At 32.5% G+C, this 24,677-nt stretch overlaps 1 protein-coding gene across 1 annotated transcript in view; it reads right to left on the bottom strand.

Moving 5' to 3' along the window:
- Positions 1-24,677, bottom strand: part of LOC127718794 (zinc metalloproteinase-disintegrin-like NaMP) — a 48,918-nt gene that overhangs the window by 19,586 nt on the left and 4,655 nt on the right. The window contains exons 2-8 of the mRNA XM_052224855.1: positions 21,257-21,468; positions 19,214-19,306; positions 18,380-18,521; positions 16,877-16,994; positions 11,534-11,633; positions 10,531-10,608; positions 7,137-7,291 (exon numbers count right to left, since the gene is read on the bottom strand). Of these exons, the coding sequence (XP_052080815.1) occupies positions 7,137-7,291; positions 10,531-10,608; positions 11,534-11,633; positions 16,877-16,994; positions 18,380-18,521; positions 19,214-19,306; positions 21,257-21,468 (898 nt within the window). The remainder of the gene's footprint in view (positions 1-7,136; positions 7,292-10,530; positions 10,609-11,533; positions 11,634-16,876; positions 16,995-18,379; positions 18,522-19,213; positions 19,307-21,256; positions 21,469-24,677) is intronic.

Below are 24,677 nucleotides of genomic sequence, written 5' to 3' on the forward strand. Positions count from 1 at the left end.
AGGCACGTTCCCAAAAGTAGGTCTACCTGTGCGTATTCAGAACGAGAACAAATGAACAACTAACGCAATAGACGCGTTCCCAAAAATAGGTCTACCTGTGCGTATTCAGAACGAGAACAAATGAACAACTAATGCAATAGGCACATTCCCATAAGTAGGTCTACCCTGTAGGTATTCAGAACGAGAACAAATGAACAACTAATGCAATAGGCACGTTCCCAAAAGTAGGTCTACCTGTGCGTATTCAGAACGAGAACAAATGAACAACTAATGCAATAGGCACATTCCCAAAAGCAGGTCTACCTGTGCGTTTTTAGAACGAGAACAAATGAACAACTAATGCAATAGGCACGTTCCCAAAAATAGGTCTACCTGGTTGAAAGACTGAAAATTTTGATTGCCACTTGAAAGGTGAGGGTATGTCGTATAGGGGCAGACATTTTACTTTTCAACACGCCACCAACAGGTACGAGATTCTACATAGAGTTGTTACAAGGATTCTTAATCGTGTTAAGAGCGCGGCTTTTACCCTATACTGGATATCGGGTTTCATGTTCCCAATCCCACCGTAGGGAAACCACTTCTTCCCTTAAACAAGGAGATATTGCCTGTCGTCACCATAAATATTTGGAAAGAAAGAAAGACATTTTATGTTGCAATTTCATGGGGGAAATGAAGACTATCACACATATAAAAAACAAACTGCATCGATATTTGTAATTGACTTTACAATGGTGGTCTGGCACACGTGCAGACTTGTAACAAGAATATTAAACATTATTTAAATGACGGTAAGTTTAGTTTTATTTTTAAGAAATTGTTCAAATATTTTTATCATACAGGTTGTTCATTTATTTTAAAAAGTGCGTAAATTTTCGTACAAACAGCTTGTTGTTTAATTTGATTTGTTAATTTTTCTCCCGTAGTTCTTTAAAAAAAGTTAGCATAAACAGAAATTAAAAAAATATTTTTTTTAACGTCTTTATTTATTAATTGTAAAAAAACGCTGTACGATTTGTGTTTCACTGATTTTTGAAGGGTTGGTTAATGGATCATATCTAAAATAATATTTATACCAAAAATGCAAATTCACGAGGAGCAACAAAACACAATTTTAAGGATTATTACCAAACACTAAAGATAACAAAAATGTTATAAATGGATTTCTGTTTGCTCTCAGTAAACATATTTTCAATTTCCTTAATAGATGAGAGGAGGATATCTTTCAGAAAATGGGCTGGAGCTTTTACCATGGAATAACATGAAAATGCACATGTTGTACTAATGCTAAGTTCCACCTACTTTAATCTTAGATTCTAGTTGGATTTCATGTTTCATTAGACAAGTATGATACAACATCAAATGGCAGAAAATAGACCATGATTTCCCACCAACATAATTTTTAAGCAAGTTATTACTTTACAACATTAAAAAATGCTATTAAAAAAAACAACATACACTTGCCTCTACCACCACTATTTATTATTTCTGTGTGCATTATAAAAACAATAAGAAATGGCATGAATGTCCATCAGTCAACTGTCCATCAAAAACCGAATGAAGTTGAAGATAGCAACTATACGGCCATAAACAATGAGCCAAACCTGAACCCCAAAGCAAGCTGTAAAAAGCCCCGTAATGACAAGTGTAAACCAATTCAAACAAAAACACTAATGGCCTGATTAAAAACCATAACTGTACACTGTAAAATATGAGGGCATACACCACAGGCATGGGGACACAATCTGCTGCATCCACACAACACTAGCAACAAACCCTGCATTTCACCAACAGATTTTATTGGGTTTTTGCATTGATAAAAGTAAGTACTGCATTGTTTTTGTTAAATCTTTGTTAGGTCGGGTATGTTACAAATAACAAAATAAACAGCTTGATTTAACCTTTCAATGATGAAACCGATTTAATCTGAATGCATTCTTGAGTGAGACATTTCAAACAGCAATTTCCATATGTATGGGAATTACTTGTTTAAAATAGGAAATTAACAGTCAAATTGTAAACACATGATATACAAAGAACTCAATGACACTGATTTGGAAAAACTGAAATCTTTACATCATAGTTGAAGACATTGTGCCGTTTTGTGTGCAACTGTATTTGATTTTTGTTCATATGCAGAGAATGACAACGGATTCATTTTGGTATAGAAACATTGACAACTATTTCTCACATCCGGTAGTTAAAACCATGCTAAACAATGGCAACCATTTGGTTGTACGGACGTAAAGACGCATTCAAGTCACGCGAAAGATGATGAAAAATTATATAAAAAACACCTTGCAACATTTCCCAAATGAATCCGTATGTAATACTAGTATGTGACAAAGCGAAGTTTCTACTATTAAAATGCACTTTTTCCAGCGACGGTCTACATTCCCCGCCGTTCATCCGGATTCTAACTGATGAACTTTGCGGAAACTACTTATAAGATTTATGAAGTATGTATTCTCTGAATATGCATCATATATTAGCCAGTGGACGTTAAAAACAAATATCAATCAATCAGAGGCAGATATACTTGGTTGTGTTTCTGCTATCAGAATCAGGTGTTGCTGGATTATTTTAAAATGAGCTATATCAAATTAGAAAGAAACTTTTGCTAACATTAGAACATCTCAACCTTAATATCGTTTTGTAATAGATGCTGTATTAATTATATTTTATGCAAAGGTGGAATTAATCTTCAAGAAATGAGACTGCCTGTTGCCTCATATGCAACTATTCCAGTCATAGTTACGTTCAATAACTCTGCATGTTACTTGTTAAATAAGAATTATGTCAAATTTACTTGTTACCCGTGTGATGAGTAGAAAATTGAAAAAATATAGATATTTCACCTCGGTTACCATCCATTCGAGGTTTTCTTTTATTGATATAAATAATAGCATAAAATAATTTCATTAAGAATCGAACAATACTTATCTAAATGTACACAGGTCTTGTCAAAACTTACATCGTGATTAGGTGCCATGTTTGTTTTCTTTTATCACGTTGATGACTTAATATCTCCTTAATCTAGCTATGTCCTTAGGTATTATTAAAGTGACACTAGCGTGTCATACTTAATTGCAATATCAACAGTGGAATCAAATTGAATCATTTGCATGGGTAAAATTAGTGTCGAACATCGTCTACGTTTGAAAATTATTTGGTCGCCATTTTTTTACGTAACTTCGAAATTTTATCAAAACAAACAGCATGTATCCACTTTAACAAAGAGAAACGATGTTTGATTCTATGCTGCTTTAAGGTAAGACAATTACTAAAAAAGGCATGCATCCAACATTTATTCGATTTTCATCGTAAATATCTTACAAAATATATCTTCACAAGTCGGCCCAAGCTGTCAATGTAAACTGAATGGTTAATGCATATAAATCTTTATTTTGAGTGCGAGAGACTGTTTCTAATAAATATATTAAAGAAAGGTGAAATAAGAAATTTCTTAAATACAATAAGACACACTTCAATAAATATTTGAAATATTACTTTTTGATTAATAACTAAATGAATACCGGCATGTCGTGTCGTTGTTTACTCCCAACAGCGGCCGCCATTTTTAAAATATTGCCAACGAATGCCAAAATGTGAACTTTTCAATAAAATTTTGAGGCAAAAAGTTTGATACCTAAACTGATATGAATATGTTGTCGATCTTTTTAGGGGTTGGGAGGATATTAGTAACAATAAATAAGTTGAGAAAATTGATTATATAATAAGGTCCAATTGCAATTTTATCGAGTTTTAACGAAGAAGTCAACAGAGGCTGTGTGGTTATGTCACCTCAATTTTCAAACTTATTTTGAAGCCAGAAATCATATATCTGAACTGAAACTTAAAACATTTTTGATTGTAAAAATGAATATACTGTAAAACGCGGGGTTGGGAGGTAAAATACACAATGTTACAAAAAAAGTTATGACCGTTTAATCTATGTACCCCGTTCATTTTCATTGATAATAAATCGGCCATTAATGATATATAACTGAAGTGTAAAAGTCACGTGATGACCGCGATAGTTGGATATGATTGGAAAAAGTACGTTTTTAGAAAAGCTCTCATAGTATACCCATGCCTATACTTTTTGAGATGACAACGATATTAGTAAAACTCTGTCTCCTTCAACATTTGTTAAGCTGATACCGGTGTGTCTTTGCAAATATATTTGGACCTTTGGATAATTTTTTCCTTCTGCGGTCACCTGCCTCTAACGTTCACTTTCAGACCCTCCCAAACATTTTCTCTATATAATTTAACTCTTTTTATGGATCAACTGTCTAACGCAACCATCTTATTTTCGCACAAAAATCGTCAATTCAACATTTAACAACGGTCATTTTCAGGTTTTAACAGCCAAACAAATCATGACGAAAATATATGTATTCAGTATCGAGTTTAAGATGAGAATCGGAACCCGATGGCAATTGAGATTGCACATGCGGGGTGAATTTATGAATTTCTCGTGTTCCACTCCTTTCAGTTTTCATTGAAAATTGTATCATCGACTTATTTCTCCACGAATATTAATGATTTCGACTGTTTTCTTCAAAATTTATAGCACCGGAATCCGACATTTGTTATTTGTTTGCTCGAACGAACGATAACTTTACTGATTGAAAACACTATAAAAACAATCATCCCCGATCCCGGCCATGTGTGATGTCGGAATCGGATTTTTTTTTCGGAACTTCATTTAAAGGTCACTTTTGATACTTCCCATGAGTGACTGCTTAATACAGGTTTGTACTTCATATGCAAGTGACATGGAATAGATGCGGTCATATTAGTCAGAAAACATTGACTTCTTCCGTGAAATAACATCATATTTTTAAGCGCGATATGAAAAAGTATTAACAAAAATACCGAACTCCAAGGTAAATTCAAAAAGTTGAAGTCCATAAAAACTGACAAAATTAAACGTTAGGCTTTGCCAATTAACGGAACGAATAGAAAACAACTGTTATATTCCTGACTTGGTACAGATGTCGTATAAGTAATCACTTTCCCGATAAACTACAAATTAATTAAATTATAAATACCATAGTAAATAAAATAAAAACAACACTGTAAAAACTTCTTGCTTTCGAATGACACCTCTGGACCCACGAACACCATAAACATTCACTGTCAAAAGCCAAAAACTCGATATCTAGAAGCTTAAATACCGAGTCACGTCAACGGTCATACGACCAAAAGGAACATAATAGCACAAAGACAAATAACGGAAAAACTGTAAAAGTAAATAAAAAGATACACAACTTCAGCACCTTTAATCTATTACCTAATAGATCTTGGTACTTACATATGAACTTTTTGAAAAAAAGGACGAGACTATTTTCAACAAAACCCGGGCTTAATGATTTTTTTTCTCAGACACCGATGATGTTTAACAAATCTGAGTAGCATCTGCAAGCTCTTAGAAATCTTATCAGTTGAAAAATATGTACTCAATACGCCGGTGAAAAAGCATTTTTCGGTGAGGAAAATTCATAATTTTAGAATTGAAATCGTCTCGTTTATCAATCATATATTTTGGTATTGATATCACTGCCGTAGTCAAATTCGAGATATATGTCTAGAAATGAGACGTAGGCATTTGTATCTGTGATTTCTTTAAGTTCTAGTTAAATAGGGTATATCAATGGGACCTAATCAGAAAAATTTAAATTGTTTATGGTAAGAACATCATCAATACACCTGTTTCTGATATTAAAAAGCAAAATAACAAAAATACCGAACTCCAAGGATAATTCAAAACGGAAAGTTCTTTATCAAATGGCAAAAACAAAAGCTCAAATACATCAAACGAATGGAAAACAACTGTCAAATAAATGATCTAGCTTCTTTGGTCTTCTTTTTCTTAATAAGTGTCTGAAGGAACTCCAACTCATTTGAAAATACGTAAAGGTCGGTCAGGATAGGTGTACAGATGATTCCTATAGAAATGACGACAACCTGCTGGAAAATTATTCCTCCATATTCCACAAATATGTTGCAAATGAGAAACTCCGGCATACTGATTATTTGTTCTTCAGTGTAACATATTTTATCTTCGGGCTCATTTTTAACAAAATATGCCGAATTATAACCAAAATTTAAACATTTTTAGCGTATGGTATCATTTTGATGGAGAAAAGCATTGTGGATTTATCTTTGAAACGGGTTTTCAATTTTCATGTATAGGGTGGAAAGATTGAGGGTTGGGAAAGAATTTATTTCAGAGAATGACCGCGATTTGGAATTTTCTAGAAGTTCTTTTGAGTTCTTGTATCACAGTATTTCTGTAATCAATCTTTCACTGTAGACAAAATGATGGTTAATATAAGTGAGAATTCCTTAGTAGAACATATAGATGTGCCGGCAATGCATTGTTAAGTTCAGGTATCCAATACAAACAAACTGGTCCTCAAATGTGTTGCTGATTGAAATATTCAATGAGGTCATGAAGGAAGAATTGTTTGCCAGGATCTCATTTTTATCACAAGTTATGGTTTTTTTTACGGGGACTACCCGAATGTTAATTTATTCCTAACTCTATGATAAGACACTAGTAATAGAATTTACAGACAAAACACTATTGTTTGAAGCTTTGTGTGCAGGAACAACAACATATTTACTGTGAAGAGAAGACAAACATTTCTTTGTCTCTAAATACGGACTTAGGTCGATCAGTTACACAGTTTTTCAACTTGTGGATTCGACATTGTATGAAAGACCTAATCGCTTTTGCGCATTCTGGCAGAGTGTCTTTTCTCGTTTTGTCTATGCTCCGGCTTACTCCTCAACTGAATCCATTATTAATTTTGATGTGTTGCGGCTCTCTAAATTTAGGACCTTGTGATATTGTCTTCCGTAGATGTACATGTTGAATTATATTTAGATCATCAGTTATTACATGGCCAGACCCTTGTAAATATATTGAGAGTGGGAGCAGTCATATGTTGGAAGGTTTTTCAAGTATTCTTATTTGAAGTTGTTTTTACATTCTTCTTGAAGGGCAACTGCATATGAATAAAAGAACAAGTTGGCTAGAAAAGGAGCACAAATGTGTATGGCAGACAAAGCAACATTAATAATGTTCAGAATAAAAAGTGAAGACAGTTTTTGAAACTTACCGTGTAAATAACATTGCGTGGTCGTAATCGGGCAACTGTGCTGCATTTGTTTCTAACCATTGTTTAAAGTTGTTCAAACCAACATCACCGTCAACTATGTATTCCCCAGAACTTAGAAATTTTATGCTTTCTGTCCAAGTAGATTCTGTTGGAGACTGTGAAAATAGTCGACAAGAAACGGAAAAATGTTACTTTTATTCATTTATTTCGAAGGTGGATCATTGTTATATATTTCATCAGATATAATTTTTTTATATTTTGCCATGATTTAAATTTTCCATGCTTTTTTCAAAAATATGATAAAAATTATGGGTCGCCGTGCTATTTTTCAAGCTACAAGTCGTGCAAAATTGCCAAAATAGCATAGACTGTTCACGAAAAAACACTTGTTTGTGAATAAAAAGAAATCTATGAGATAGAATTTTGAAATAAAATATGAGAAGATAGGTTTTAAGATATGATTTACGATAATAAAAAGAAAATGGTGTCACCGACCTTGTTTTCTTGCTACAAGTAAAAATTGAAAAATTCCTCTATCATTCCTTTATAAAAATTTAACTATTTGAGTTATTTCCGCTTAAATGGCTAAGTTGACAATTTAATTCGAACAAACATAAATATTTGGTATTTTATAAATCAGTATAAATAATGCAATATATCACTTATTTTTCATTATTCAAATAAACAGTATAACCGATTGATTGCCAATCTGTCTCAAAATTTGCAGATTTGAGCAAAGAACTAGTCATATTGTGAACTGCTATTTTACAGTTCAAGATGGTTGTTTACAGTTAATCTACATGAAAACACTTTTTCACAACTCATAAACTATCTTAGAACTAGCTTTACATGAAAAATCATCTGTTCAGTGAAATAGTACGAATAAAGGCAACAGTAGTACAGTATACCCCTGTTCAATAGTCATAAATCGATTAGGCGAAAACAAATCCGGGTTACAAACTAAAACCGAGGGAACCACATCAACTATAAGAGGAAAACAAAGGAGCAGTAGAAACACTGAACTGCAACAAAAACAAACGCCAACATACATAGAAACGGACTATTTGATAACAACTGCCAACAATTTCAGCATACCGATTGTTTTGTTTACATGTATTTGTTTCCAGAAAAATCATTTTGGAACCTTCTTTATGACTATTGGCATCACTAAGTCAGTGTAACACAATTTATAACAATGCTCTATGAATGGAGGTAGGATATCGAACATTATCAGACTAGATATAAATTTAAAAAGTAAAATTCTTCATTCCTTACAAAATTTATTTTTGTATTAAGCGTCTGTTTTCTTCATTTTGTTTTTGCGTAAGATTATGGCTAACATCTTAATTTTATCACAATATCTCAAAATGATATTATGACAGTTTTGCATTGAATGTAAGAAGTTTGAAGCCCAAATGTGAATATGCAGATTTGTAAAACAATATTGAAAGTTTAAATATTGATTTCTGACGTAGAAATCTAAAGGATGTATATGACAAATACGACATAATATAAAAGTATAATATGTTTTTAATTTAAAATTTATGATTTAATTTTCGAACTTAAATGACAAAACAATGGTCTTATCATATCTTCTTTTTATTAATAGTTGAGCATTTGATAAAATAGTAAAAGTTTAAATCAAAAGATAAATCTATCCGAGTTTACTTTAATTTACTTTAAAAGTTCCGAAAGTAATTATTATATACTCATTGCTGTTTGGGGTGAGTGTTTTTTTTTTAATTGCAATACCGAAATGATTGAATCAAGATTTTTTCTGATTCGATAATTGATTTTGTAGATATACAAATAACAAAGAAAAATCGTCGTTAACTCGTTCGATTTTAGGCTAGTATTTCCTGCCACATCTCGTGATGTGTACCAATGCCATAAACATGTATTATATTTCTTCTGTTGAAGTCATTAAACATCTTTTCAGAATCTGTCCGAACAGAAGCTTTCAAGTGTGTGTAACTATTGTTGACGATCGTTATGATAATATCGCCGCCATATAGCCTTTTCTGCTTAGGTGGTGTAAAACAAACACCAAATTATCAATCAATATTGATAACACTTCATTTTTTCTTTTCTGCAATTCTGTTATCTCTGTTTAATTCACATTGTTTTTTTTTATATTTTGTTGGTTTATTGTCTCTTTAAATTTGTTAGAATTGATTGTTATATGCCGATTGTTGTACCATGAATCTTGATACTTTTTCCTTAACACTGTTTTCCTTTTTTAAGTGGCCCGAGAACAGTTATTTCGTAGTGCATTTCTTTAAGACAATAAATTCAAATTAAAAAAATCGCACCTGCTCTATCTAAAAAAGATTTTTACAGTGTAGTGTACTACTATTGATACAAATAATAACAAAATTATAGAAACTTCTACCAGCTCTTACTCAAAATATTGACAATTCTGTGTTAAGGGGGGGGGGGAGCTAAAATTCAGTTTGACAGCTTCAGACATTCTAATTTTTGACCTTTTTTAACTGGGCCAAATCACTACTTAACCTAAAGATTCAGCACCCAATTTTTTTTAACATGTAATTTCATCCCCTTACTTAATATTTCATGCATAAAATATCAAGAAGTAAATTGGGAAAGTGTATCAAAAAAAATGCAAGTTATACACTGTTCACACTAGGGACTATAACTGTGTCCTTGGACCAAGTACTGAGTGCATAAAAAAATACGTTTACTACGAAGTCCAACTTCAAGCAAATTTTTTTTCCAAGATATTTTACTTTAAAAGCATGAATATTAAACAGATACTACTTAATAGATATAAAAAGATGTGGTATGAGTGCCAATGAGACAACTCTCCATCCAAGTCAAAATTTATAAAAGTAAATCAATATAGGTCAAAGTACGGTCTTCAACACGGAGCCTTGGCTCACACCGAACCGCAAGCTATAAAGGGCCCCAAAAATTACTAGTGTAAAACCATTCAAACCGGAAAACCAACGGTCTAATCTATATAAAAAACGATAAACGAGAAACACTTATGAACCACATCAACAAACGACAACTACTGAACATCAGATTCCTGTCTTAGGACAGGTGCACACAATTGAAGCGAGTTTAAACGTTTTAATGCTACCAAACCTTCACCCTTATCTGAAACAATAGTGTAACATCACAACATATAAAGACACACTAAAATATCAATTGAAATGGCTTAACTCAATCAAAAGACATATTAACACCAGTGAACATACGCTGAAAAAATAAATTTGATATATGATACAATGTAAATACAAAATAAATAAACTAAGGGGAGAATAATAAAAGTAACATGTTTGTTATGCGAAATTTTGTTTAGCCATAGTCATATAAACCCCTTAACATGTGCCATTATGGATACCTGTCTAATTAAAAAACGAAAACTTACAGTAGCAATAAAAATACCAGCATACACAATTTCTATGTCCCATGGTACACCCTGAATACTCTCATAATGAACGTTCATCTGTAAGTATATATGGTATATAATGGTAGATGTGGTATAGAAAATACTTTTTATCGGAACTTTATGAATTTATCAATAGGAAGTCAAGTTTTTAGAAAGTTAAACTTATATTATAACATGACGTTCTTCTTTCGCTTTTGGAACAAAGCCATGTTCTAATTCCAATAGAACATGGGCTGCGCGTGATTGACGTTACAATTGAAATTGCAGTTTTTATTGTGAAACTGTTGATTTTCCATATCGTTTCGGCTTCATCAAATCAAAATGGCCTCCTTTCGAACGTGTATTATAGATCCACTTCGGTATACAAAAGTTCTAAAGTTTTCTATTAGAATCGAAATAATTCTATCGTGCCATGCTCTATGCTCATTCTAACTTGGGTAGTAGGCATTATAGTTGTCAACATTTTACACGTCGCTAACGCTCAGTATAAAGATATTGACAAGTATAAAGACTACCCATGTTATAATGAACACAGAGCATGGCATGATAGAATTATTTCTTAATTGGATGTTTTGGGGAATGTTACATTCTCTGAACTTATACAAATAAAATCTATTCTGAAAGGCTCGCTGGTGACTTTTGTGATACTACAGATAAAAAATTGTTTGACCGAAAAATTTGATTCGCATAATACTTTTTTTTACTGTAACTACTAGCTCTTTTACAATTCTTCGTGTTTTTGAATTTGACATTCAAATTATATGAAATCAAAACAATATATAAAGATCAAACCAGGATCCCATTTTTTTTTTTTTTAACTTTGGTTTTTTGTTTAATATAAAAAAAAAATGAAAACAACACGTTATAAATTTCATGCGTCCGAAGCGCTTTTCTGTCTTTTCATTTTAAATGTCTTTTAATTATATTCATGACTTATTTTTTATTCCTACAATATTTGGTTACAATATTCCCTATTACTTACATCATTTATAACATAAGCGTAGTACTCCATGATGGAATCAATTGTAGTTGTGTTCCTTTCAGTTTCAGTTTCATTATTCCCAGCACTTTGATTATACCAGCTATAATATAGAACATGATATTATTGTATGTAATGTTTTGCAACCCTATATGAAAATAAAGTTGACCCATGTCACGTGGGTCGTCAAGGTCGTTCAAAAGACTTTAAGGTTTTTATTGTCAGTGTAGTTTAGATATGGCCCTTTATGGAAATTTCTAAAACAGATAGAGTCACTTATGCATAGTACTCCTATTTGCAAAAACAATTTATTGCAAACGGGTCATTATTGAAAGCAAAAACTTCAACAACAAAATTTTTCATCATCTTTATCATATGTTTTTTAGTCAACACAATATATCTTCATTGACTTAGAAATGTCAAAAATCATTGACACATAAAATGGATTAAGCATATAACTAAATTTAATCTTAATTTGGTAAAGTTTTCTTTTACATATTGATAACAAGGCATTTGCAGTTTAAGTAGAAACCATGGTCAAAGATAGAAGTAATATAACACAAGACAACCAGGCCTTTGCAGTTTAAGTAAAAACCATGTTCAAAGATAGAATTAATATAACACAAGATAAGCATGTTCACTGCATAGAAGGGTAGTGTGAGGTATTGTCATCACTTTGCCTCCATCGATCGGGGTATGTAAACTTCTGACGTTTAGATTTTCTTCTTCAAACACCTTTTGCCAATAAGAACCAAATTTGAAAGACATTTTTATTTGAAGGTACTTTGCAGATTTGAGATTTTAGATAGCACTCACTTATTTTGACTTTTTGTTGCCAATCAAAATCGAAGAGATCTGCCACCAAAGTTTAACATAGAACCCTGTCAGAAATAAATACACATTGCTTCTTCACAGAAACTGCCTCATCAATTAAAATGAAATCTTGCACTAATGATACTGGAGTGATTCTATACTATCTAGCAAGTGTTTTTTCCTACTTAACCAAAATAAGAAATGACCTCTAAGATAAGAAGATATGGTATGATTGACATTGAGAGAACTCTCCACCAGTGACCAAAAGACATAAAAATTACAACAGTAGGTCACCGTACTACCTTCAACAATGAGCAAAACCCATACCGCATAGTCAGCTATAAAAGGCCCCGAAACGACAAATGTAAAACAATTCTAACGAGAAAACTAACAACTTGATTTATGTACAAAACAATGAACGAAAAACAAATATGATATACAGCAACAAACGTTAACCACTAAATAACAGGCTCCCGACTTGGGACAGGCACATACAGAATGTGTCGGGGTTAAACTAGTTTGTTGGTGCCAAACCCTCCCTCTAACCTGGGATTGTGATGTAACAGTACAGCAAAAGAACAAACTATAAAATCAGTTGAAAAGGGCTTAACTCATCAGATCGATACAAAGCAGAAACACATCTAACAAAAACACATATCGGACGTGGCAGGATATATAAATCGAGTGGTCTAGAGCGCTGGACATGAGGCTCAGCGATTGGTGCTGTAGTGTATCAAAGCTGTGAGTTCAAATCCCGTTGAGGAACAAAAATTTGTCAGCATAAAAATCTAATTCTAACACTGTTGGGTTTAATTTTCAGCGTATTGATTATTGATAATTTGTATAGCGTTCAAGATTTTTATTTCAGCTTGACTACCACATGTCAAGATAAGATTCATTTTACATCTTACTGATGAAGGATAATAGTTATCCGAAATATCTAAAATTTGTTCATGATTTTATTATATTTTGGTGATGTACCCTTTTAGACTTGTTATATATTATATTTTGTAGTGTACTGTATCATAATTTTATGATTCATCGCCCCGTAAGATTTATCGTTGGCTATTATGCAGTCATTATATATATATATATATATATTCCTACAACAAAAAAGACACAAAGTACAAATCTGAGAGAACTCGCAGTTACTGACAGCTAGTTCAAAGCCAATGACATTTTATAAAGAAATCATGCACCTAAGACTAAAATATCAGTACACATCTAGCATCCAATAGATTTAGTGTTAAGACGTCATTAACAGTCAGAGAAAAACATGAACTTGTCCAATGCCAAGATACAGGTATCGACAACTATTGAGCCTTCTTCATCAATTTGTGTTCCATCTCTTATGATTTTCTGTAAAATATGTCAATCGAAAATAATAGTTCCTTATTTTTGTTTAAAGGATTTATAAAGGATCAACATTTTCCACATATAAGACTACGTCGGGACAGAAGTCTAAACGTGTTAAATGAACAGGAAAAGTTATTTTTGAAAGTACACATCTTCGAGTTGAGTCTTTTGATTTTCTTTGTGGTGTTTTGTGAACAGTTTTGTTTCTTCCTGTTTTTTTCTCAAGGTTATTGTGGTTTAAGTCCGTCTAATTGCAATTCTGGTTTGGCCTTTGATACCTTCTTTCCATTTAGAAGCTGATAAACGCAAGGTTTGTTAACATATACCATTTAGAGGGGAGGGGGACGCGTTGGATATTCAGATTATACTTTCCTATTTGTACTTCGACAAACGTAGTTTCGCTTTCTCGTCGGGTTATTGTGTTATCCAATATTGCCTTACTACCTGTCTTTTAGATTAATATAACAATTCTTAAATTTGTTACTTTAAAGTAACAGTTGTGGCATTTTGAGGTTGAAAACCATTAAAATCCATCATGAAAGTATCCTTCCCAAATGTTTTGAACGAAAAAAAACATTTACATGATATATGAAGTTAGCTATTGTTTACTTTTCTAGTAAAGATTGAGGCCAATGTAAAATGGTTCAAATTTAAAATATATTTTTAATTTTTGATATTAGAAGCATAATTGTTTAAAAGCTTTGATCTTTTGGTATTTAATTACTACAAATTTTCACTTCTTCGTACTATAAACATCAAAATTATTTCATTTTTCCTTAGATGCTGTTATTGGACCTGTACAGGAAGTTTTATCTAGCACTAATTGTATATTTTTATTGTTGATATTCACCCCACATGTACCAAGTGTTTGATCAGTTTTATTGATATTAAAGAGATTTCTTGGTATTCCTAAACGGAAGATTTTATACACACAGAAGAAGAAGTATACTTAACAACAAAATTATTTTCATTTACCTGTGTATAATATGACTCAGGTTTCTTCAAAAGTTATGATTTTCTATAAATTGTTTGAAATTTCATAGTGATATCACACTTTAACTTTGTTTAAACCTGTTTATTTACTTTTGACTTTAATTATTTATCCCTTGTAATTTTTTATTAACTGTGTATTTGCATTCAGGTGTCATAGGTCAAATTTATTCGTTCATTGTGTGTTAATTTACGTTTTTTGATTGAGTTAAGCCTTCCAATTGATATTTTATAGTGTGTTTTTCTATGTTGTGATGTTATACTATTGTTTCAGAAAAGGGATAAGGTTTTGTACCAATAAAACGTTTAATCCCGCTGCAAATGTTTGCACCTGTCCTAAGTCAGGAATCTGATTACATTAGTTGTCGTCTGTTTATGTAGTTCATACGTGTTTCTCGTTTCTCGTTTTTATATAGATTAAACCGTTGGTTTTTCCGTTTGAATGGTTTTACACTAGTAATTTTTTTTGGGGCCCTTTATAGCTTGCTGTTCGGTGTGAGCCAATGGTCCGTGTTGAAGGCCGTACCTTGACCTATATAATGGTTCACTTTTATAGATTGTAACTTGGATGGAGAGTTGTCTCATTGGCACTCATACCACATCTTCCTATATCTATATAAGAAGGATAGGATCATTACAAATATCATTTTGGAAAATATAATTATTGTTACATTTTCAAATCTATTTTTGGAATAGATTCGGGTACATGAGAGTTTTTATAGTGTTGTTTCCATTTCGTTTACATTTGTATTTATTTTATACTTATTTTTTACTTTATCGAGAAAGTATATAGAATATACGGTATGAACTATCAAATACAAATGTATTTTTATCAGCTTCTTTGTTCATTTACTATCAACGACAAAAACATTTTTGTTGGCGTCTATGTCAAATTTACTATCAACTACAACACCTTTTTTGCTGGCGTCTATGTCAGATTTATTTGTATGTTTGTTTACGTTTTTTAGTCAGTTGTGTTGTATGACTGTGATGTATATTTACACAGTTTTGGCTGCTGGATCCCAATTATAATCACCGATTATGTCGGTTTGGGTTGCTTACGCAATTTTGTCAATATAACGAAAATATAAACAACTGTCATACAAGTGGGCAAATGACTGTACCAAGTCAGGAATATGATAGTTGTTTTGCACTCGTTCCGTTGGTTGATAACGCTTGCATTTGTCAGTTTTTATGGACTTCTCCTTTTTGAATTTACTTTGGATAGCTAATTTGTTATACTTTTTTAGTAATGATGACAAGTATGGCCAAAATTGTTTATACTTTTCCATTTAGAAAATTCAAAATGTTGTTTATTATACTTCTGGGTTTTTTTTTGTCAAATCTTGTTTGTTTGTTAGAAAGAATCATGGTTGCATATAATTTCGAAACTGAAAACTTTATAGAAAGTTACTTGGGGAGATGTTTTGTTTATATATTCTCAGTGGTTTCAGAGAAGAGGCTTTTCTTAAAGGTTTGAACCGAACGATGGACGTCAAATGAACCCATTTCATTTGTGCCCTTTAAGGAAGATGAGCTGAAAAATGCCATATTGAGTGGCCAAGTTAGAAAAATGCTTCTTCTGTGTGCGACTTATATATATTTCGGAATGTTTGGTCCTCAATGCTCTTCATCTTCGTACTTTATCTGGACTTATTCGAGTGTCACTGATGAGTCTTTTGTAGACAAAACGCGCGTCTGGCGTACAAAATTTTAATCCTGGTTACTATGCTGGGTTTATTTACAACCACTAGGTCGATACCATTACTAGTGGAGGTTTACTCCACCAGGGTATCACCAGCCCAGTAGTCAGCACTTCAGAGTTGACATGAATTATCATTGATATGGTCATAAGCATAAATCAACTATTTTCAAAACTTTGATTTTTTTCAAAAAAAATAAGGATTTTCTAACCCAGGAATATATCCTTGGCTTTATTTGGCAAAACCTTTCGGAATTTCGGGTCCTCAATGCTCTTCAACATCGTACTTTATTTGGCCTTTTTAACTTTTTGGTTTCGAGCTTCATTGATGAGGATTTTGTAGACGAAACGCGGGTTTGGCGCAAACAATTTTAATCCTGGTATCTATAAGTTTATATATATTCATTTATCTTAATGAAATGAAGGCTTGTTGTGAAGAAGAAATTTGCTATATATGCCAATAATACTATAATAAACATACTTACTATTCATAAATTCCAAAATCTGTACAAGGTAGTAGTTCTACTTTGTAATGTGTTGTCGCAATAGGGTTACCGCTTACAACCGTCCTTGAAGTCTTTTTATTTTGCAATATAACCTCTTCTGAAATAAACGAATGAAACTTTGATCATTATCATAAAAAATGTAATCTTTAGTATTTCGACCAAATTCAAAGTTTTGTTTACAGTTAATTTGTAATTATGACCATATCAATGAAATTCAGGCCAACGCAGATGTGCTGACTACTGGGCTGGTGATACAGTGTTTGCTACATTACTGAGCATTTCTGTATAGATCCCAAAAAGTTATGGAAGCCATTCATAATGTTTAATTTGGTCTGTTTTCTATTGACTTCAGCCATGAATCTGTCAAGACATGCATATAAGAATAAAGATGGAGACTGAAAGAATGATAGATATTTTGGTCGGAGAGCCATTTGCAATATAGTATGAACGTGAGCTCATGTCGGTCGTTGGATAAAAAATGACAAAAGATGTAGGACTCTATGGAGACCTCAGTACTTTTACCAAATAGTCCATGATGTGCAACAATTAAAGCTAATTGTAGTCATTTCATGGAGTTGTAACTGTATCTGTAGTTGCTTCCGTTTAGATGGGTCTCGTAAATTGGCACGTGGTACCAATGTTACTTTGATTTCGTTTTAACCCCAAGGTTGACTTGGGAATATTCCGACTGGCAATAAAACCATTGACAAGGTTAGGCGTCCGTTGATCTGTGTAGGATGTATAAATACGCAGGCACGTCCCGTCAGAATGGGCACGTTAAATCCGATGCATGCGTAGAGAGGTTTTCACGCTCTTAGTAAGTTAAAATCTTGCAAATATTTTTGAGAAGTCCCTAGGTGGTCTGTTGCAAGGTTGAATTTCTGTCCCTATCCAATATACCATCATTTTCCAGTAGCAATCCAGATTCCCAGCTTTTCATTCAAGTTGACCCCATTACAGGACCTACCTATTGCATTTATTGTGAATTTGTTCTAGTCCTGAACTTGCATGAAATATTTGCCACTGGATGTAAAGCAAACAATAATCAATCAACAATCAATTCTGGTTTTTCCTTATTGAAATATTTCTAACAGCATTACAATGAATCAAATGTATTTCACATAACTTGTTAATTAGCAATGTCAACAGTTCTCTCTCTCTCTCTCTCTCTCTCTCTCTCTCTCTCTCTCTCTCTCTCTCTCTGTGTATTATACATTTAAGAAATTACCTTATACAAACAATTCTATCTATAATACAAAACTAATGGCCTGATTTAATACAAAAAAACAAAAAGAAATCTCGCTTAATATTAATCGATTTGTAGGAAATGAATACATATTCTCACCGTGAACTCAAAAGACCACCAGGTGTAAGTTCGACCCTGTGGTTTTCTTTTTGAAAATTAATACGAAGAGACGAATATGCTATTACTTAAACGTTGTACATTTTGTTAATTTAGTATTGTTCTTGTTACAAACATACCTGGAATTACACGACCATCATTTCCAAAATCAATAACTTGATCCTGCTGAGGTATAAGGTGGTGGTTTTCTGCATTTGATAAATTTTTTACAGATCTTGGTCTAATCACATGGTGCTCTCCGTTTAAAAATATTCGTCCTTTCTAAAATATTGAAAAACATATAGAACTTGGAAGGAAAAGGACAGGTTGCAATGAGGGCTATATTTTACCAAAATTTTAACTTTTATTTAAGGTTTCCATTTGTGTCTGTTTTAATGTTGAGGTGATGCGAAACTAGTGTACTTTTCTATCCATTATGTTACAACAAATGCAGTTGAGAAGTTTGGGAAATGGCCCTTCTACATATTTCGTGAAAACTTAGATTTGCTGTCGTTTTTCAAATAATTTGGGGACCGATAAATATAGCGCACCTCTAAGTATCAACTAAAATTTACCATATAATTTGTCTATATAAACATGTAAATGTAAATATGTTTGTGTGTATGTTCCTTATCTTTCGCCTCACTTTTACATGTGCTCAATATTTCTCATTACAACATGTGTGTCAATATATGCAAATTTAGTCATTTTTGGTAGAAACTTTGAATTTTGCTATCTTTTGAGAATAGAATCTCCGTGAATTTCCATAATTTTTAAACGGTCTTTTATTCTAAACTTTGTACATACTTAACAACCAAATATAAGCCAATACTACCTGATTTTATAATACTTCATATTCTTAGATCCTTAGTCAGTGTTGTAGAATGTCAATTTCACCTAGTTTGTCTAAGCTGGCTTTGCAAAATGTTAACGTTTGAGCAAGTTCAAGTAGCACACAATTTGCCATAACTTACCAACAGATATTGACATCGGTCTTCAAATCCAGTTTCTTTACATTGTACACTGATAGAAGCTAAATGGTTTACATCTGTATAAAATACTACTTCCTGAAGAAAAACCAAAGCATGTTCATGTGTGCATAATATTACTGTACCCACGATCGTTTTTTATCTTTCCTTTGTAGACCTTTGCGATTGTTTCGTGTTGCGTTCTACGTATACCTTTTTGAAAGTTTGTTTATGCATGATGAATAAGTAGTAACCCTAATCGGTTTTTTGTTTGTTTAATCGTTGAAAGAATTCATTCTTAACGCTTCCGAAGCCTTCTGCCCGGATATATTTAATGGGATTGTATATGATTAGGATTGAATGATTGCTATGTGTTTAAAGTCAGTGACAGATAAATGAAATGCATACATATGCAGGACAATGATGTCAAAATTGATTTCTCTCTCTCAGCATTTTGCAATATTTTACCTTTTTTTTCTGCACTGAAAATTATGAATTTAAGGGGACTCATTTCAAAAATATTTCACTGAACTAGTTAAGAAAGATTTCTATTATATATTAAATTCAAATCTGTAGTCTGCTAATCAATGGTTTGCAATTGGATTTAATCAATTAAAAACATCATATTTACTAACGGCACAGAAAAAGTTTAAATAAAGTTGTAATACAGTTGCTGCCATTTGGTTGCTGTACGTCATAGTTGCTTTTTTTCCTATTGTAGTATAAATCGGACCGTTTGGTTGGCTTTTTTAAAATAAAATCTTAACATTTCGTAAAATCGGCGCCTTTTCATAGCATACTATACGATTTGAAATGTTGTTAATTGTTGAAGGTTGTAAGGTGACCTGTAATTTACATCTATGACCGTTGGTCTGTACGGAAATCATAGTTTTTTTTTATATTGAATTTCAATGTGAGTTCGGTTTAAGTAAAAAGACGACTGTTCAGTCGACTGAATTTCATCATAAAACGGAGGGGAGGCTTAGTTGAGGAATTTATTTTCTTCATTTCATAATGTTTGGAGGGAGACTATGGTCATTAACATCTATAAAAACAACGTTCGCGATAGAAAACTCATTACGTTTGCGCGAAATTTACCTGTTCAGAAGGTAATTCATTTGGGCGGATTAATTGAATCTTCTATTAAAACAATATTCAAAAAATCGTAGAATTTTTATAGAAAAAAATATGATTTCTGAAATAAAGCAAAATCGATTAAAATTTAAATAATCTGAAATGAATTTGAACTGTTTAATAGCCATATTATGCATATGAAGGATTTTTTCGTCCATACATAAGGTGAGACATTTCCTAGAGAACACCAGGAAAATGTGCAAATCTAAAAAAGAACTGATCGCGAATGTAAAGTACTGTCCACGGGAATATCTGAAGACAATCATGGAAGTTATGAACGTAAATTAGAAATATTACAAATTCGCAACAAAATAAAGAAGAATGCTCCTGAAAGTTCCCTTCAGTAAAAGACTTCTTTTTGAACCCCACTTCATGTATGTCTATGCTCATTCCGTCAATAAGAGGACTTTAAAGGGAATTCTTTTCTTTATATTAACGAATATAGCCTTTTTCAGTATAATTGTTATATTTGTAAATATAATTAATTTTTAGCAAAAATTCTGAAAATTTCCAGTAATGATTCTCCGGATTAAAATACAGGTAAAAACTCGGAGAAACTACATGTAAATTCGGGCAAACTTAATGAAGCAAATCAACAGTCGAAATCATGCAAATGTAGGTCGCCTAAATAAACATTTATTCTAAATCATAATCAAACGAACTGGTTAAAAACGAAGTAAATTTTTTCTGAAAATCAACATTTATATATTTGAGCAGCTTGATAAAACGATAAAGAAAAAAATACCAGGACATTATTCAATAGCCATAATTGTTTGTACATCATAATTAACACCAGAGGAATTTTAAACAATGCTCTCATTCATGTAAAACTTTTACTTTACATTTAAGAATTTCGTCCAGGTCGTACCTTTTCTCGAGCTAGATGTAACTATAAGAGCTGTAAATTGCACTTACTTTTTTAGGTCTTGCTTCATGCTTGACGATAAAACCATTCTCGTACATGTATAATGGTACTGTAGCTTTCACGTTTTGTTTTCTCAAGTTTAGTTGAAACTTTTGATCTTTTAAACGTAAACTGAATTTTAACTTGGACTTGAAAATATCTGTATCTCTCCTCTCTCGTCTATTTACACTTTCGTCGTCTATATATTCAATAGATACTACTTCTGAAATAGAACAAAAATATGCATGTACCTTCTCTTACAGTATTTGACACCATATTGCGTCTAAGATATACATGTTAATATTTTGACCGAGCTGAATACTTAAGTCGATATTTGTCTGATACCGACAAAATCATTGTTAATCAATAGCTTGATAAATATCCATGTATTCTGTTTATTGCTTTTATCTTTTATTCAACATGTCTCATCAGTGTCAACAATACCGAACACTTTTTTTTCGAAAAGTCGTCTAGACAGACAATTATACCAATACCAATTCCTGCACTGACTAAAAAAATAAACGGACCATATCAAAATGTCGAAATATATTGAATGAACCACCTCGTAAAACTTGGTTGGAGTCGCAGAGGTAAAACATATAAATTCTGCAAAAGATAGGCGAAAGATACCAAAGGGACATTCAAACTCATAAGTCGAAAATAAACTGACAACGATCGACAGAGTTGTCGTCTGATGCAGCGTTGTCATCTTCACTCTCTTAATATTCACTCTCTTCATTGGAAAGATAAGCGACGACTTCATTTCGTTTTTCATCTTTTTGTTTTATTGTTGATAACTCTTTAGGTGATATTTGCTATATACAATCTAGTTTTCTTGGACACAGTTTAACATTTTATGCTAATGCGACTAACAGGTCAGGAATTGACTTTTCCCGATGACTGTTTTTGTTAGCAGATAAAATTTATCCAAATTGGTATCCTATATAAAGACTTTATATAAACGGAAGTAAATTGCTCTAAACCTGCCAATATAAATGGGAAATGCAGGAAATTTAAAAGACTTTTAACGGGAATTACCGTGTTACTGTAGAATATACAATTGGCGAATTAAAGTGCTATAAAGCATTCGGGATACTTTAGAGACACCCAATGAACAAATTATCTGCCATTTCATGTATCTATGCAGGATTAGTTTATCGTCGATGTCAGCAGTTCTCTTAAATAAAGTATCATAAATTATCATCTATACATTTATACATTGTTCTTTACCCGTTCTTGTTTATGTGTAAAGCTTTAATAATTTACACAAAGACCCCACTTTTTTACAGATTACAATACCGAAATCGGTCAATTCTCAGCTACTAAACAGAGCCAATAAAGTAACAAATGAGGGGGTGGACAGCTTTTGAGGGAGGTTGGAGGTAGAGGGCGGGAGGTGGGAGAGGGGGGCGCGAAAACATTTTTTACAAAGTATTTCAAATGTTAATTAGATAAATGTTTTATAAATGCCTGTGATCGTTGTACATCTTCTCCGAAAAAGGTTACCTGTTGTCCTATGCGTAGGTGTAATAGCTAATATAGACAAGTTTTCGAAAATGTATATTGCTCAGATCCTATTTCATTGTATTTCGTTTTATTAGATTTTCAAACAAAGTATATTTAGCATTCACACAGCAAACAACATTCCCGCTAGGCTTACAAGAGAATAGTCTGCTAACCCACATAAATAACAACAACAAAACCTTATTCTTATATCAATGACAATATTGGCGAGATCATAAAGGTTTGGTCATGGTATTTAATATTTTTGAATATTGATCGTCACACCTAGATTTAAATCATACCATCCTGTAACAGTTGCTTCATTGTTAGATAACTTAAGTCAGGAATATGGCAGTTGTTATCAAATAGTTCGTTTCTATGTATGTTGGCTTTTGTTTTTGTTGCACTTCAGTGTTTCTGTTGTTCCTTTGTTTTCCTCTTATAGTTGATGTGTTTCCCTCGGTTTTAGTTTATAACCCAGATTTGTTTTCTCTCAATCGATTTATGACTTTTGAACAGCTGTATACTACTGTTGCCTTTATTTAAACCTTGAAATTCTAACAACCATAAATATTTACACATGTTTGACCAATTGTTGTCCCACATAAAATGCCTCAAACAAAAAGTATTTCTGTGATAATAACATTTAATGGACTGTTTAATGTTCTGACAATTCCTTTTGAAACACAACATATATTCGACATTTAAGAAATAGAAAGTTCTACTCAATCATTGGACTGTTTAATGACATTTTGGAATTTTTTTCCTAAAAAAATGAAAAACTGTATCTTTCTTCACCTATGGATACCAAATTCACCTTAGACCCCTTACAACAAAACTGATTTATACTGATGTCCATAACTGCAATTATGACAACATCCCAAGATGGAGGAAAGAGGATTCGATAAAAACGGGTTTCCTAAAATTCGCATTAGTTTGGTTTTTTTTTGTGTTTATAAGAGTAGATCTAGAAAGTGGGCAATGTTGGAACGTACATGTATATCATGCAGAAGTTACTGTTAAGTGAAAAAAAAAACCATGAAAATCATCGGGGGGGGGGGGGGGGGTGTCCATATGGTAAATGACATAAATTCATACAAAATGAGACAAAGACGGTATATACTAGTAGGTCACATAGGTATGATCTAAATAGAACCAATAGTCGTATAAAATCAAATGTTACAGGAATAAATTGCAACGTTGGGTTAGGTAAAATTACACGCATAAGGAAAAAAATAGCAAAAAGGCAACAAATAAATTAATGTCGAAGAAAAACGGATAGCACAATGACCAAATGCAAAACGACAATAACCCATAGTGCTGCAACTTAACATAAACCAAATGGATAACTTTAAAATATGAAACAAGAGGTTATCTTTCATGGAATGCATAAACTGATAGCACTAACTACTGAGAGGGAGATTCTCCGAAAGTCTAACAGTTCATCAGCAACAACCCTTTGTACGGCTTTTGTAATTAACTTATTTTTAGTGGTTTTCATGGAAGTAAAGATTGGTCATTTTTAGAATTTAGAGACTGTTGTGAAAGTTGTGGCATAATACAATATTTTCATTAAGGATTTGTCTCAGAATACCTATCAGTGGACATGGGTAATAATAAATGCCCGAGCCGCAGAGTAATGGGGTCATGATAAAGTTAAACTGTACAGATAAACCATATCCATGTCATTATATAGCATAGTATGTTCCAATCCTAGGTAAGACTAACGAGGAAAATCATCAAGATATTATTTTTTGTTATGATGAGCCAAGTGGTGTAGGGCACTGGACACAGTGCCGCTAGTGATGACTCATCAGCTTGGGGTTTAATTCCACAGAGGATTCATGTATTTATTCCAATAATGTTAGATATGTCAATTTACGGGAGCACATTTTATTGCTCATTGTTTTCTAAATTTTAACCAAAGTA

This window comes from Mytilus californianus, unplaced genomic scaffold (assembly GCF_021869535.1).
Source record: "Mytilus californianus isolate M0D057914Y unplaced genomic scaffold, xbMytCali1.0.p SCAF_10, whole genome shotgun sequence".
NCBI lineage: Eukaryota > Metazoa > Mollusca > Bivalvia > Mytilida > Mytilidae > Mytilus > Mytilus californianus.